We start from the raw sequence: 17,678 nt of genomic DNA, 5'->3' as shown, positions 1-17,678 counted from the left end.
CTAATCTGCGATCGTGTGTTTTTAAATCGTCATAATTAGGAAGACTATATGTGCTTATTATTAATCCTCAGCGGAGCCTTTTCAGGCCATTAGAATGTTAAACAGCAAACTAAACGCTTAATTATACCAGCCTCACGTGACGCGTTGCCATTGGGGCTCACTAATTACCGTTTTCAATTTGCCTTTTTTTTCCTTCTCCCTCACTGAAAATTATTGCGTGTATTTCAAAAAAAGATAAATAAACAATGGTTCACTACACTTTGCGGTGAAGGTAAGTGAGTGAATGCCGTAGGGACGCAGCAATAATTAACCAGATGAAGAAGAAGATGATGAACATAGTAATAGCAGCCAAACAAACTAGAAACAGGATACAGACAGTGGGGACCCTTTCTTGTTTTGTTGAAGGCCTGGTTTTTAAAAATTTGATGCAAAACTAAGCGTGTTTATTGATAATCTATATAAAGCCCCATTTCCACTCAACAAGGGCTCTCGAACAATTCGCCTGATTAAATATTAATGTTTTGTCTCGGCTTCCTGGACCTCGAGGGCATTAATTACTACTTCGTTCGAAAGGCACGATGTCTACTTTGTGAGGAGAAAGAGGTTATTAGAAAAGCTGTTATTTCTATTAGTGATGATGAGATGAGAGCCATTAAGTTGAAAAGACCGAGTTGTTGTTTATAATCAGTCACACTCTCCCCATATACGGCGTGACCGATCGATTCAGCATTCATAAACACAGGTAGATAATATTAACCCATGCCCACACAATAACATTGGCATAGAACCAACCCTGAGAGTAATAGAACCAAATGGACCCGCGAGGGTCCATTTGTAGCTATACACTCAGAGTTACAAATGGATAATTTGACACTTGCATTTTACTTTGTACTGCAGTAAGAATCAATGTTTCATTTTGGCAGGTTTTGCTGTTGTTATAACTTGTTAATTGGACGACTGAGAAACTGTGTACATTTTAACCGCATTTTAAGTGCATGCATATAGGTCAATCTGTCGTGTCATGTGTGTCACACAATAAAAACTATTTTTTATAAAGTACAACAATATAGCTACATATTTGGTGTTGATTTGACTGCATGCACATGGTTGTGCAGTCTGTGAATGTATGGAGCTATACGGTATATAACATTATACAAGCCTATACAGTAGGCTATGCATGCTGCCATTAATTCGATTTTTTTCTTTTCATTTAATCCACAGGTTTGACAGCCAGTATCAAGAATTCACCACCACCACCAAGAAGAAGCAAAAAAAAAATGCCTTTCTCTTTTCTTTGTCTTGAATAAAAATAAAATAACTGTTTTGCGTTATTAATAATATTTTTCAGTTAAAGGCCCATCAGTATTGTCTTGGACATACAATTAGAGGAATAATATGCTGTTTGTATTTATCCTGCATATATCATCAGTCAGAATATCAATTTTCACTCCAATGTTGTCATGGTGTCATAAACAAGCTGAATTCCTGACAAAATTCAGCGAATACGGTTTAAAAATGTACAGTCGTTATTTGTACAGTCCTTATAGGGGTTCTCAAAGTGGGGTCCGGGGACCCACAGGGGTCCTTGAAGTGGTCCCCAGGGGGTTCCCAGCCAAACGTGTTAAAATTAGCACTAAAATCAGTAACCACTTTAACCCCAATGGCTATTAATTTAATATTTTGAAATGCTCTACAAGCTCATTGCTCTATATAGCATCATCGTGAGATCTGCTTTTTTTTCCTCGAATAGCCCATACTTATGGGCTCTTTGAAAAACACTTTGTGAGCTTGTAGATCTGCTACTTGCAAAAAAATCTTGAATAAAAAAAACATATATTTTTTGGAAACATTTATAGGCCTGTACACATCTGGGGGTTGCAAAAATATTTTCAGAAGGGGTCCTCGGCCAAATACATGTTAATTTGTGCGTCCTTGACATGAAAAGGTTTGAGCACCGCTGCCTTAGACCTGAAATCAATCATCTGTAGAATATGAATATTCTTTTATTTTTGGTCTTTCTTCTTGAGGCTATACCCATCTGTTTTACATCTCACACATTTGCCTTTTTATAATATTTGGCTGGACATTTCCCTTAGAGTGTATAATATCTTACAGCATAACTAGCGTTGGTCCACGTAGGCCTACAGTATACTCCATATAAGGAGATAGTTAATGTATAAAGGATGAATGCTAATTGGTTGGAAAAGTAGGCTATATACTCACATGTTTTACTTAAGTAAAAGTATCAATACTGTAACTAGATATACTCTGTTTAAGTAAAAGTTCCATATTCAAAATGTATCCTACTTGAGTAAAAGTACAAAAGTATTGGCATCAAAATGCACTTAAAAGTAGGCTACCAAAAGTAAAAGTACTCATTATGCAGAATGTCCCAAGTTTTCAAATGTATAGAAATCTTTTGAAAATAGCAGATCTACAAGTTGAAGATGCCTCGCATTGTGAGCTTTGTAGATCGTCTGGCCCAAAATGTATATAGGGCTGAAGTTTAATTAATGCAGGTTTCGTAATATTGATAAAAATCTACAAAACTATGTAACTAAAGTTTTCAAATAAATGTAGTGGCATAAAAGTACAATATTTGGATCCAAGATGTAGTAAGTGGAGTAGAAGTAAAAGTATTGGAAATTGGAAATACTCAATTAAAGTACTATTACAGTACAGTACTTAAAATAATTTACTTACAAGGCTACTTGGTTACTTTTCAAGTTCTTACACCGGTTGAGAATCTCCATCCCTCCATCGTTTGCTCTGCGATAGACTGTCTGTCCTCCTGCATCCGATCGACTCTTCCGCGTGCCGATTGCTTGAGCCTGGATAGAGGCAGTGAGGCGGCATGGCGTTTGCCAACGGGTCTGGGGATCTAAGCTAGATGCAGAATAGATAGTCTGCATCTAGCTTAAGACCCACATTTAGGGTTTAACATTTTTAACTCAAATCTTTGCTTCTGGGGGTCCCTCCCTGGAACAAAATATTTTGAGAATGGGGTCCGCAGCTAAATATTATTTCATTTTGGTGGTCCTAGAAATGACATAGTTTTAGAACCACGTATAGCAACAAACGTTTTTCTTTTCTTTTTTTCCCCCAGAAAACTTTTATAATTTAGAAGACATTATAGAATCTGCCTATATCTGTGGCTCTCAAACTGTGTCATGTCAAGGACCCCCAAAATTATATGTATTTTGTTCCAGGGACCCCCAGAAGCAAATATTTGAGTAAAAAAGAATCACTGAGAATGTGGGGTTGCCTTAACCTGGATGCAGAATCACGCAGCTCAGACCCGTTGGTAAACGCCATGTCGTGGCAGACAGTGAGTGCTGCATGCTGCTGTGTTGTTGTTGTGTAGAAGCTGTATAACACCTCACAAAGCTTTTCTTACCAAGGTAAATATGAATATTATTGTCATATCTATAAGCTGACACACTGCCTCTGATGCTCTGCGGCGTAAATAAGAAGAAACGGGGTTGAATAATAATATGGACATGTATGAATGAATGGTTCCACTGCTGTTAGCATTAGAGCTAGCATGCTAGCAAGCAGCTGTAGGAGGCTAGAGCATCTTGTTTTGACTCCCTTACTGCTTGGTTCTCGAACTTTTTCATGTCAAGGACCCTCAAATTGACACTTATTAGCCCGCGGACCCCCATTTCACAATATATGGCCGCGGACCCCCGTAAGAGACGGCTCTAGCCTCTAGCAGTGATTCTCAACCATATTAATTTCAAGCAGTAGTTTGACATACATTAGGCTACGGACCCCCATTTAATGATGGTATTTCTATCTCTGGGACCCCACTTTATTTTGTAAAATCAATGTTACTTTAACTGAGAGGCCCTTACGGGTCCATTTGGTTCCATTTGTGTACACTCTCTGACTTACATACCCATAAGGGCCCATTTGGCTCCAAAATATCATTTAGCTGGGGACCCACAATAGAACCGTGTTATACAAAATGTAATGCCTCAACTCTTAGTGCTCCCCAGTTAAAGTATGATTATTTTGGGCGTCGCAGCCTGAAAAGGTTGAGAACCACTGGAATAGAATATGGAGATGAGAGGTTTCTGCCTGACAGCAGGTATGATGGTTCATATGTTCATGTATTCTGTATGATGGTTCATATATTTCTGCATATCTTCACTGTCACGCAGAAGAAACCTTGTATCTCCTTCAACTTTGCAAGTCCTTTTTTTTGTTAAACGAATGCCCTACGTTGTTGTACAAGGGGGCTGACGACGTGCCGAAGCAGCGAAAATAGCCAATCTACAAGCTGGTAGATGAGCTATTTTAGAAGAAGAGGTTACGTATGGCTGTGCGTTTTATAAATATTGAACCAACTTAGTTGTGACTAAATAATAACCACACACTCGACTATTTGGAACACTTTTTGTTTTTCCATTTCCTGAAAAGTAATAGTTTTGGACCTACAGTACAAGGTTTCCACTGAGAGCGATGGTTCATTTATTTCTATATATTGTAGCTGTTGGGCAGAAACCATATCTCCCCATTTTCTTTTTCTCCATAAATTAATTCTCTGCTTTGTTTTTACTACAGTGTCACACAAAAGTAGCAAAAATTGCTACTTTTGTGTGACACTGTAGCAAAAATAGCAAAAATTAGCAAAAGTAGCAAAAATTGCAGATCCAAAAACATGTTTTGTACAGTAGGAAACAGACAGGAAACAGGGAGAGTTGGGGAGTGACAATGCAGCAAAGGTCGTCGGGATCGGTACTCGAACCCGTGACGCGCTGTACGGCATCAGAGCCTATGTGGTATGCACCTGGACCTCTAGGCCAGCGGGCGCTCCTATACATGATATGATTGTTAATATCTTCATATATGCCTGTATATGATGACAGTTAATATGTTGATCTACAGCATTTCTGCATGTGTTGTCGCAGCTGAGGGTCAGGCACCATGGCTCGACGAAGAACTTTAAACAAAGGAAACCAGCACTCACTTAGATAGGATTCTTCTTTGTTTATTTATGGCAGTGATTCTCAACCTGTGAGTCGGGAGTTAGGACCCCCAGGGGGGTCTCCAAATTATTTTGGGGGGTCCCCAGATGATTAAATTGTTTTCTTACTCAACAATAAACAAACCAACATAAAGAGTGTATAGAGGGTATATGCACATTTCTAAAGTGACAATTTAAGGACTTTTTAATACCTCTAAAATTACAAATTAAACATTGACCAAATTGTCTAATATTAGTGTCAGAAATTGTGAAAATAGCCGCTATTTTCACAATAGAACCGTGTTATACAAAATGTAATGTCTCAACTCTTAGTGCTCGTCAGGGTGGGGGGGTCCCCAGTTAAAATATGATTATTTTGGGGCCTGAAAAGGTTGAGAATCACTGACCAGCAGCAGATCTAACCTGACGGTTTCGGCCTGCACACCTTCCTCAGCATGAATTCCTCAGAACCGTGCACCCGATACAAGTGTTTTGAACAATTTGCTGATGTGCACTCCTCTTTCTCTCTTTCAAGTTAACATGGGTCGCCGGTCGTCAGACAGTGAAGACGACAGCCGGAGCAGGAGGAAGAAAAAGCAGCAGCGTCGTCGCTCTTCCTCCTCGTCGTCCTCGTCCACGTCCTCGTCCTCAGGGAGCAGGGTGACCGGCCGCAGCCGCAGATCCAACCGACGAAGCCGCTCCAGAGACAGAGACAGAGAGAGGGACAGGGACAGAGAGAGAGACAGAGACAGAAGGTAGGACAATATGCGTGCATTCTACTTGTAGTAGTTTCAGGTTCTCTTACACCAGGGGTCAACGTTTTCAGACCAAGGACCCCTTATTTGAGAGAGAGATGAAGCAGGGACCCCCACAACCTTTTCATAGATTCCATATAGTTTCTTTATTTAGGGACCGTCATTATAACTTTACATCATTTTCATTTCACAGTTTTTCTATTGTCCGTAAAGTTTTAACGTTTTATAGTTTCAACTTCATTGTATTTTGGATTCATGTCAATTTGTGTTTTCAGATACCTAATTTTAACCACTTGAACAGTCAATACTTATCTTGACATTTCACTCTGTACTTAGTCTGCCCCTTTTCCCATCTACGAAAATAGCAGAACTACAAGCTCACACCGCCTCGTGCTGCGAGGCGTTGTGAGCTTGTAGATCTGCTATTTTTGGCTAAAGTTCTCAGGATATGGACGCTAGGAATAGGATTCAAGTGATTAATTTAAAAAAGGAGAAAAAAAGTTTCTATCACACAAAGATTTGGAGGACCCCCTGTAGTAACTCTGAGGACCCCTTGTTGAATACCCTTGTCTTACACACTTAATGTGTTTCAACAATAATTGTTATGCACATCCATTTAGTCGCTGGCTGGCGTAGGACAAAAAAGGATCAATAAAGAATAAAATAAGTCTGCACACCAGCTGCTGCTCCCAAAGTTTAATGTGCAAACAAGATCACAGCAGCCAAGGTTGACAGAAATGTTGTGAGCTTAAATAAACTTTAGGAGCAGCAGCTGTTCTTATTTTATTCTCATAACCACTTACATTCTACATACTTAGTGGACTGGAGTCCCCCAGGGGTCTATACTAGGTCCTCTCCTTTTTCCCCTCTACACCGAATCTCTTCACTGGAAATAACTGGTCTACAAGTTCACAACGCGTGTGTTCTGTGTTGGCATTTAATAAAAGGACTTAAAGGACAACTCCAGCCTAAATGACATATGCTAATTGTCCTACATATATTGATCCCAAATGACTTGCCATGGGTTCTATTTTGCAGAATTTTCCCTGTCAGTCAAAGGTGTTTTTCTCCCCCTCTGTTATTAGCTGTCATTAAACACACATCCATACCTTGGTTGTCCCACACAAGCCGCCACACTCTGCTAAACAGATGTTATGTGTTTTGCCAAGTCCAGGAAAAAACATGCTGTGATTGGCCAGTACAGTCACTTTGATTGGCAGTTGTGCCGAACACTCACCCCAAAACATGATTTATGAAACTGTGGCGGCACGTGTGGGACAACCAAGTCATGGATGCGTGTAATGACAACTAATAACAGATTCTTGAAAAAATAAAATCACTTTTGACCCTAGCTGTGTAAACTTGCCGACAGGGGCAAACATCTGCAAAATATAGAACCCATGGCAAGTCATTATGCTCTATGAAGGTTTTCAGATCTGGTAGAATTTGTATTCACACCCTGTCAATGAGAACGTTCTTTTCATTGACATGGCAGCTGCTGTGTAACATATTTTACAAGGGTATGAGTGGTTTGGAGTGTTTGCTTCTAGTTCATTGATATCAGTCTGCAGGCTAGTTACTTTGAAAACTGATTGGCAGTGTTTTGTTTGTGTGTGTGTCACCACTGGACCTATCAATATGCCAAATGTCTCGTGCACACTGACAGTATGCCACAGAAGTACCTAATTTATGTTCCCCACATGGGTGGGGTATGTAGGCCTACGTTTTTGAGCGGTGGTAAACCGCTCCATAGAGTGGCTGTGCGTGTGTCTGTAGCCACGTTCCGTTTTGCCATAGCAATGTGTGTGTGTGTGTAGCCTGTATTACATCACCAATTACATCCTAGACCTATATCCTAGTCTTTTTCCTCAGCGTTTTGTCATAGCAATGTGTGTGTGTGTAGCCTGTATTACATCACCAATTACATCCTAGATGTAATTGGGTGTGATTTTTCCTCAGCGTTTTGTCATAGCAATGTGTGTGTGTAGCCTGTATTACATCACTAATTACATGCTAGACCTATATCCTAGTCTGAAGACGTTGTGCAAGCACGACCACCGCTCACTTCACATTGGGTGTGATTTTTAAATATTAAACGTTAGTTTTATGTTTACATAATAGAGCTCTGATAAGCCTTGATAATATGTCATATATATGTCATAGAAGACTGTCATCATACTGTACATTTATACAGATACCCTCAGAGTCTCTCGAGAGGGGGGGAGTATGTGAGACTCAACAAACATAACAGTAACAGCCCTTAACTAATCACAGCTAACGAGATGGCTCACCTAAACAACATCAGCTGGGGAGAAATTGGAAGTAAAGTGTCACTGCGAGAACATCTGCAGGAACACAAAAGGTAAAAATACATCAAGCCAGGACCAAGTGTGGAGAAGAGGGGTCACAGGTGCAGCGCACAACTTGGTTGGTGAGTTGGTGAGGCGAAGGAGAGCTCCAGGCAGGAACAACCCCACAGTACTGGAGAACTCTACGCACCTTTGTCACCTCAAGACCTCAGGAGGGACCCACCCAATACCTCCCCAGAGGAGCCTCTTGTTGGGAAAAAAGCAAATAGAGCAGGAGAGGGGAGTTTAGCCTTGGCCAGGAGGAGGAGATGGGCAGTGATTTGGCCACCACTGCCGACCCGGCCATTAGGAGGGCGTAGCGGTTCACGGGTCGAAACACCTGATGATCGATGGTTACCGCCTGAAGACATCAAATTTTCCTGTCCACGGCTACATTCACCAAACGTGAATGGAGGAGAAGCATCGTTAGATGTAATTATAATCGATGTATATGGCTTATATCCAGACTGTTAGACCAGGGTGGCCCAAGTGGGGAACTGACTTATACAGGGGTGGACAGAAGGATGAGCCAGAAAAGGGCCCTGATCCAGAAAAGCTCGAAAACCTCTGATGTCACAGGCTAGCCGCATGAAGTTTCTTTTGATAAGTGTAATCAGTGTACTATTTTAACCCATTCAGAACGGGTACATATTATTGTGTATCATTATTTTATGCTTTAACTATTGAAAAATAGCAGATATACAATCTCACAGCGCGGCACCGAGTGCCGCGCTGTGAGCTTGTAGATCTGCTATTTTTTTTAAATCGTGAAAATTCGAATTTTGACCCGATTCCATAAGTGTCTTTTGAATCCTTCTAAGATTTTTTTAAAAACCTATGTTTCTATGTCAGCAATCTGGCCAGCCATCGTCAAAGAAGAGGTCCTTTTCACTTAACTGGAGCTCAGTTAGTCTGTTCTCGAGAGACTACTATCTCAGTGGTTCTCAAACTTTTTCATGTGGCCAAAATGATATTTATTTGGCCACAGACCCCCATCTCAAAATATTTCGTTCCAGGGACCCCCCAGAAGCAAAATTTGAGTTACAAATGTTCGCTTTAAAAATACATATGTTCAAAGATTTGCACACATTTTCACAAAAATAGCAGATCTACAAGCTTGCAGTGCGGCACTCGGTGCCGCGCTGTGAGCTTGTAGATCTGCTATTTTTCAATAGCTAAAGCATTAAATAATTCTAGGCCTACTGCAAAAGTATGGAGTGTCAATAGTTTTGTCCATTGTTCTTCTGTGATATCTTATAGTTTTCACAGGCCGTTGCAAATAGTGTAAGGAAGGATTTAGTACCACCCTAACAAGAAGAAGTCGTGTAAATAAATGCAAGCGCCTCCTTTAATCAAAGGCTCTGACCAAAAATATGGATCCCATTGGCAAACGGCTGGGGGAAAGATGTAGTGGTTTGTTTTACAAAGTAGCAAGTATCTGAACAAATTTGGTTTTCTAACTGTTCAAACGATGGAAATATTCGATCAATAAAACAATCTTTCAATATAGCGAACGCCATTTCTGTACCACACGTGATTTATTGCATCAGAGAGAGATGGAGTAGATGGATTATTTGCGACCAAAGGAGGCTGTGGTGAGCCAAAACACTTTTCTTATTGAGGACCAAAATGTAATAGCTGGATTGTTTGCCAAATCATTGCCTCTAGTGGGCAGTGGGCACCAGCGAAAAGAGTAAAGCTGATAAAAGAAGATGAAAGAACATTTTAAAAAGATTTTCAAAAACTTTAAAATTACAGGTTGGAAGCTTTTAGGATGGCTTTTCACATGACACCGTCGTACGGCAAAGTATATAATAGGTAGCTTAAGTGGTTAATGTCTTTATAATAACTAAGACAAAATACCAAGCTAGCATGTGTGACAAACATAAGTTGACGTACACAGGCGGATTGTAACTCTGCAATTGATCCTTTGATTTCCAATTGATGTACACGAGCCATGTGCTCATTACTAGGCTCTGGCACTATTATAATTGTGATTAGACTTCAGACAGTTAAGTGCTGTACTGTATTCTTATGTGGAAACTCAGTTGTAGGCTGTTTAGAGAGAGAGAGAGGATGCTTATCGCTAGGCAACCACCACCATCCAATTCAAGGCCCATACAAGTTTAAAATAGACTGACATTACTATTTTATATAGCACATTTTGCATCTGTGAGGCTCATAGAAGAGGAATATTACTTCTACTTGTGTCTGCAGGCGAGCCCACACACTGAAAGCTACCGGTAGTTGAAACTCATGCTGTATTTAACCCATTTAGAACGGGTGCACATTATTGTGTATCATTATTTTATGCTTTAACTATTGAAAAATAGCAGATATACAAGCTCACAGCGCGGCACCGAGTGCCGCGCTGCAAGCTTGTAAATCTGCTATTTTTGAAAAATCGTGAAAATTTGAATTTTGATCCGATTCTATAAGTGTCTTTTGAATCCTTCTAAGGTTTTAAAAAAAAAACATTTTTCTATGTCAGCAATCTGGCCAGCCATCGTCAAAGAAAAGGTCCTTTTCACTTAACTGCAGCTCAGTTAGTCTGTTCTTGAGAGACTACTATGTCAGTGGTTCTCAAACCTTTTCATTTGAAGGACCCCCAAAATGATATGTATTTGGCCACGGACCCGCATCTCAAAATATCTAGTTCCAGGGACCACCCAGAAGCAAAATAAAAAAAACCTAACCCTAACCCTAACCCTAAAAATACATATATTCAAAGATTTTCACGACTTTTTTCAAAAATAGCAGATCTACAAGCTCGCAAGCGCGGCACTCGGTTGCCGCGCTGTGAGCTTGTAGATCTGCTATTTTTCAATAGCTAAAGCATTCAATAACTCTAGGCCTAAATGGGTTTAAAGCCTCGTGTCATTTAGAAAAGTACCTTTATGTGGCTGTTGTGGCGTTTTGTCCTCTAGGAGTTGATGACACAGGAGGCCTGCGGAGAGTGTCTACACAGTCTATACATCTGTGTGTGTGTGTGTGTGTGTGTGTGTGTGTGTGTGTGTGTGCGTGCGTGTGTGTGTGTGTTTGTGTGTGTGCGCGTGCGTGCGTGCGTGTGGCCCCTCAGACAAGGCCAGCTGATTGTAATTATTTATGAAGCTTGGTCAAGGTCCATTACCGCTGATGGGAAGTCTTTGGCTGTCTGTGCAGGGTGTGGCTTGACTGGGCAACGTAAACCTTGTGGGGACCGCAGTCCCTTATCAATTAGCAATACATTTCGATCAATTGACCAAGGCCACATGTACACGGGGGAGAGAGAGAGAGAGAGAGAGAGAGAGAGAGAGAGAGAGAGAGAGAGAGAGAGAGAGAGAGAGAGAGAGAGAGAGAGAGAGAGAGAGAGAGAGAGAGAGAGAGAGAGAGAGAGAGAGAGAGAGAGAGAGAGAGAGAGAGAGAGAGAGAGAGAGATCTGTGTTGGTTACTTGTTCACACGTTTTGTTATTTAGATTTGTTTTTTCGGTTTCGACCACAAATGCTAAGCATGCTATTTAGACGGCATGTTGTTTAGACATGCTAGGTTTGATGTTAGCCGGTATCCGAGGTTCTTTGAAGCACGTTATTTATCTCTTTGCACTCTACTTATGTGACTATTTAGCCTGTCGTTTAAACTAGGGTTCAGGCCATTCACTCATTTCACGAGAGAGAGAGGGAGGGAGAGGGAGAGAGGGAGAGGGAGAGAGAGGGGGGGAGGGGAGGGAGTGAAATAGGAATACAGATAATATTTTGAAAAGTACAACACATGAAAACATTTGTGAAAGTACCTACTGGCATTGATTGTGCTCAAGGATAGTGGCGCTTGCGAGATTACCTCTGGACATACAGACAGGCACACAGACTCCTTTAGACTACTAGAGAGAGATGACTGCAACAAAGCAGAAAGCTTGCAACACTCCAGATTAATAGTCTTTAAGGTGCACGGCTCGATTATGACATGAAACAATGAAGGAGTAGCCAGCACACAAGGAATATCTTTTTCACATGGTTTATTTACCTCTTCTGGACGCGTTTCGACCTGATGGTCTTCCTCAGTGTTGACCCTCTTATAGACGACTAGGCTAAGGATATCTGTGTACACTGATCCAAACATTTGACTCACTACTTGAATGAAAGTCATCAAATGCCATCCAGGCAAAGAACAAGTTCTAACTGTTGTTGTATATATGTGTATGTTTTTATCACTTATCATTAGCCAACTGTCTTTTTTTGTCAGCTTTTTCTTTTCTTTTTAAAGGAGTAGTTCATCCCCCCAAAAACGACATACCTTCTATCAATTACACACCCGGATTCATGGAGTTTTTCATTTTTTCCCCCCGCATTCATAAGCCAATAATTTTAGTCTCTGGTAGGAGACTCGAAAGAGTCTCCATTGAGTTGTCTGGTCATCAAATTAATGGCATGGGAATGCAACAAAACAAAACATTTCATCTGTATTTGATAGCCAATTTCTTGGTTGAACTACAGTAATCCTTTAATTACCATGATTGCTTATGCTTCTGCAGTGTCTGAAGGAGCTCAACTAAACGTTTTAGTCTCATGTACGTACGTACCTACAAGATGTGACAATAAATAAAGCCCACCCCGAACCTCTTGTTCCATCATATGACATTATGAATACACAATTTATCCCCTTTGTGTATGTGAGTGTGCATGTGCGTGCACCATTCAGTGTGTGTTTGTACTGTGTGCTACTGTGTTCTATTCTAACTTTGAGACTTCCATACCGTTTGCACACAAAACATCACTTCCCGCTCACGCGCTAGGGGCTTTATAAAACATTCCGTTTAATCATCATATTAACTCGAGCATCCGTGTTCCATGAGCGCTTCTCGCAGCCCGTCCCGCCCCGCTCCGCTCCCCCGTGTGTGTTCTCTTCTCTCTGTGCGCGCAGGGTGTGAGGCCGTGCTCATGGGATCCAGTCTGTCAGAACACTAATGGTTCTCTCCCTGTTACAAACTCTGGTTTGATAGTTCAGCCTCTGTGTCATTTGCGGCGCTGTTGTTCTCGCCTCTGTCTTGTCGAGTTCCCTGCGGACCCAAACTGTGCTAAACAGATTTGAGTGTTTTGGCTTTGCTAGAAATGAAAGAGGATTTTTTTATTTCTTTCTTTTTTTAAATAAACTGTTTGCAAGGTAGCTCATGGGTTGTCGAGGGTAGAGTGTGTGTGTGTGTGTGTGTGTGTGTGTGTGTGTGTGTGTGTGTGTGTGTGTGTGTGTGTGTGTGTGTGTGTGTGTGTGTGTGTGTGTGTGTGTGTGTGTGTGTGTGTGTGTGTGTGTGTGCGTGTGTGTGACTTCCCTTTGTGTTTCCGGCCGGTGGCAGCGGCGGCGGGGTGTCAGTGGGTCACAGCATGAGCACCGTATTTTAAACATCTAAAATACCACATCCGTCGTAACTGCCGTCGTTAATGTAGTTTTGTGCAAAATGATTTTGTGGAGAGCAGTCTGGACAATGTGCCTGGTTTCGGTGATCAGAGTTGCCTACAAACAGGCACTCCAAAGCGGGAGAGTGTACCAGCGACAGTGGCTACCCCATGACCCAACACCGAGCCTCCCATTGGGTATGGAGACAGGCTCCATGGAGCTCTCTGAGCTGGTGCTGAACCCCCTGACTGAGCAGCAATGGCTGGCCTTTCAAGTTAAAGAAAGAGCCTTCAGGAGCGGTTTGGTGAGTGGACAGCAAGTGAAACAACACTATGCTTCATCAGCAGACCCTGGGAGATGGATCCGACTCATAAAACTCCTGATCGGCATCTTTTTCAACAACGGAGTATTTACAACTGACAGCCGTCGCGGAAAGCCCTTCGGTCTCCCCCTCCTGAAGTACGTAGCTCGGATATTAAAAAAGCTACCAACGAAGCAGCCGTTCCCGGACGCCGTGACACCGGCCCTCGCCTCTGTTTGGATCGAGGAGCAGTTACGTTTTCTCCGGGACACAGTGCAGCCTTCGCTGACGTCTACTACGAGGCAACAACGGAGAAAGGTGAGCAGGGAAAAGCTGTCATATCTGTGGCAGCACAGACAATCCGACGCTATTAAAATCATACTGAACAACAGTGAATTTCCCGACCCCCCTCCTTGTCCTGATAATTGTGAGCTTGTTCAGTCACATTATCAGAGTAAATGTCGTGGGCGAACGTTTATTACAGACCCGCTTCCACCACCGCCCTGGCGCTCGGATATCGCGCCCTCGGAGCCAGCCAATCTCCCCGCTATTACGCGTTTTACGCAGGCTGAAGTGGAGAGCGTTTTACGCACGCTGCCAAATAACAGTGCGCCTGGCATGGACGGTGTTTCATACGAGCAGCTCAGGGCTACGCAGCCAGATGTTTTAACCAACATCTTTAATATCTGCCTGGTAAACAAGAGTGACCCTGATTCATGGAAGGGCGCCCTCATCCATAGGATACCAAAAAAAGGCAATATCCCGGACGATCCGTCTACCTGGAGAGACATTTCACTGTTACCGACCATCTACAAAGTGTTTATGAAATGCATCCTTGCCCGAATCCTGCCATGGCTTGTGGATAACAACATCTTATCCCCCAAGCAAAAGGCATACATCAATCGGCAGGGCATGAATGAACATGTGTTTTGCCTAAAAACGGGTATTGACGATTTCAAGCATGGATCCAGCGAATTCTTTGCCGTTTTTCTGGACTTCCGTGATGCATTTGGAACCCTTGCACATAATGTCATGATTACATCACTTGTGGAAATACATCTACCCCAGGTTTACATTGACATTGTAACAAATGTGTATTGTGGTTCTTATATACAGGTGATCTGTGGGAAAAAGCTCACAGACCCCATCCCTTTACAAGTAGGTATTAAAACTGGCTGCCCATGGAGTGCTGTAAATTTTATTTTAGCACTTAACCAGTGGATGAAGTGGCTCTGTATGTCTGCCCCCGACAATGTCATTTCCCCTAACCCCGTACAGGGGTATGCAGATGACGTGCAGGTCGCCTCCTATCATGGGGCTGTAATTGGTAACATGCTCTCCAAAACTGATTCCTTCCTGGAGTGGTCAGGTTTGGAGGCAAAAGATACTAAATGTGCAGTTTTTTATGAGAGGCGGAGTGGGGGAAACCGCTGGTACCATTCAAACACAGATACAGTACCTGCATTCACAATTAACAATAAACCTATAACAGTCTATTCACGCCATGAAACATACACATACCTGGGTCACAAGTTTAATGTGGCAGGTGAATGGAAAGACCAGGTCGATTAAATCACCTCTGAATACTCCAGCAGACTTGATTTAATTCATGCATCGCCCCTGCCTCTTATCATGAAGCTGGAGGCTGTCCGTGTATTGGCATTGGCAAAAGTACAACATCTATTCTCCAATGTACATATCCCACGAAAATCACTACGTGATTTGACTGATAAAACTGTACATCTAGTGAGGCAGTGGACTGGCCTAAACACACACACAACACGTGACATTATATTTCACAGTAAAGGCGAGGGTGGTCTGGGTGTTCCCAATTTCGAATGGGTTTATATTGCTACACGGCTCTACCATCTGTTGAATATGCTGAACAGTGATGACCAGTATGTGAGAATGCTTGCTCGTTCTTCTCTATTCTTGGACCTAAAAAGACGCAAGGTCCCTATGGCTCGTGGCTCGGACTCTAACTTCCTTGGTTTTAAGAGAAAACCAAATGGAAAACTGGACAGTCGCTCCCCTGGCTTTGGTGTGTGGTCAGACTGGCCGGACCTAAATGACTTGTGTTGCTGGGCTGATGTTACCCTGGAGTGGGTAGGGTCCAACTCTGAGGTGGTGGCTGTCTCAGAGAATGTTATATCTGACCCCAGTATCTCTGTGAGAGCAACTATGACTGTGTGTGGAACAGAACACCATCTTCCACTGATTAATGCCCGAGGTCGCCTCCTGTGGGCACAACAGCAAAGGCAGAGGCAGCACTGGACTCAGTTGAGATTGCAAGGGAAGACTGCATGTCTCCCTGATGCAGACCATTCTGTCTCTCACTCTGTGTTAAAAAATGTTGCCATAGATGAGTGCATCGTTGTCTTTACTTTGAAAGCAAGATTACAGGTTTTACCAACTAAACTTAATCTCTCCATCTGGTTTCCAGGCAACCATGCTCCTCACTGTATTCATCATGGCAATGAGCAAATAGCTGAAACCATGTCCCACATCTTAAATGGTTGCCATGTATACAGGGGCCTCTACATATGTAGGCACGACAGAATTGTAGATTTGATATCAAAAGATATCTCTTCTATTTTTAGGTCCTCCATCATACTGTATAAGCACACTGCTGTGAAGCCGAGCATGTTTAACCTGTGTAATGATGATTCTATGTTCTCAAATATTACAGCTAACACTCCTGATGTCTTTGTTGTAAATGAAACCCTTAGGGAGGTGTTTATTCTCGAGGTCGGCTGCACTTTTGACTACAGCTTGGAAGAAGCCTTTCTAACCAAAGTGCTGAAATATCAACAGCTAGTGCAGACCATCTCACAGCTAGGCTACAGATGCAAACTTTTAGTTTTTATCTTTGGCAGCCTAGGGCATGTGCACAAGTTGGTTGTGAGGGGCTTACAAATGGCAGGCCTCTCCAAAAGGAGGGCCAAACAGTTAGCAAGGTTTTGCTCAGTGTCAGCCATTATAGGAAGCCGCTCAATTTGGAGGAGGCGTTGCTTCCTTTACCCATGACTTATGTCCGCTATCTGACATGTATTGTATGTAACAATGATTAGCCATTTAGGCTCTTTGTAACTGGCTGTTCTTTCATATTATCTGACTGCACTGTCATTGTTTATGACCTTTGTATGAGGCTTCCTTGTACTTCTGTTTATGTGGTCATAAATAAACATTTCAAATGTGTGTGTGTGTGTGTGTGTGTGTGTGTGTGTGTGTGTGTGTGTGTGTGTGTGTAGGGGGGTTGCTCATATTTAGTAGTACAGTAGATATAACAGAATAGAAGCTACACACATGCACACACTAAGTATGATATAGCCTTAGCCACATTAACCGGTTACACCATATATTACGCTGTCTTACGACTACAGAGAGAATAGTCTTTCTACAAGCTCACAGCTGTGACGCAAAGCAAACTTGTTGTGAGCTTTTATGTCTGCCAAAAAGACAAAGTTAGAGAGAGAAGGATGAGGTTGGCAGGGCACTGCGTCAGGCACCTGGAACTAGAGGCAAGCAAACTGACTCAAACTCTCACACCCAGGACCAACTGACACTATGGGAGCCAACCCAGGACAAACTGACACTATGGGAGCCAACCCAGGACAAACTGACTCTATGGGAGCCAACCCAGGACAAACTGACACTATGGGAGCCAACCCAGGACAAACTGACTCTATGGGAGCCAACCCAGGACAAACTGACACTATGGGAGCCAACCCAGGACAAACTGACTCTATGGGAGACAACCCAGGACAAACTGACTCTATGGGAGCCAACCCAGGACAAACTGACACTATGGGAGCCAACCCAGGACAAACTGACACTATGGGAGCCAACCCAGGACAAACTGACTCTATGGGAGCCAACCCAGGACAAACTGACACTATGGGAGCCAACCCAGGACAAACTGACTCTATGGGAGCCA

The 17,678-nt window shown here is 42.5% G+C and overlaps 1 protein-coding gene across 1 annotated transcript in view; it reads left to right on the top strand.

Moving 5' to 3' along the window:
• Positions 1-3,315: 3,315 nt before the first annotated feature.
• The window catches only part of rsrc1 (arginine/serine-rich coiled-coil 1), a 322,249-nt gene continuing 307,886 nt past the window's right edge, over positions 3,316-17,678 (top strand). The window contains exons 1-2 of the mRNA XM_080731516.1: positions 3,316-3,401; positions 5,508-5,727. Of these exons, the coding sequence (XP_080587642.1) occupies positions 5,513-5,727 (215 nt within the window). The 5' untranslated portion in view covers positions 3,316-3,401; positions 5,508-5,512. The remainder of the gene's footprint in view (positions 3,402-5,507; positions 5,728-17,678) is intronic.

The sequence above is a fragment of the Nannobrachium achirus genome (genome assembly GCF_963921795.1).
Source record: "Nannobrachium achirus genome assembly, chromosome: 8".
NCBI lineage: Eukaryota > Metazoa > Chordata > Actinopteri > Myctophiformes > Myctophidae > Nannobrachium > Nannobrachium achirus.
The sequence above is the reverse complement of the archived record's forward strand: the minus strand, read 5'-3'. Positions and strand labels throughout refer to the sequence as shown.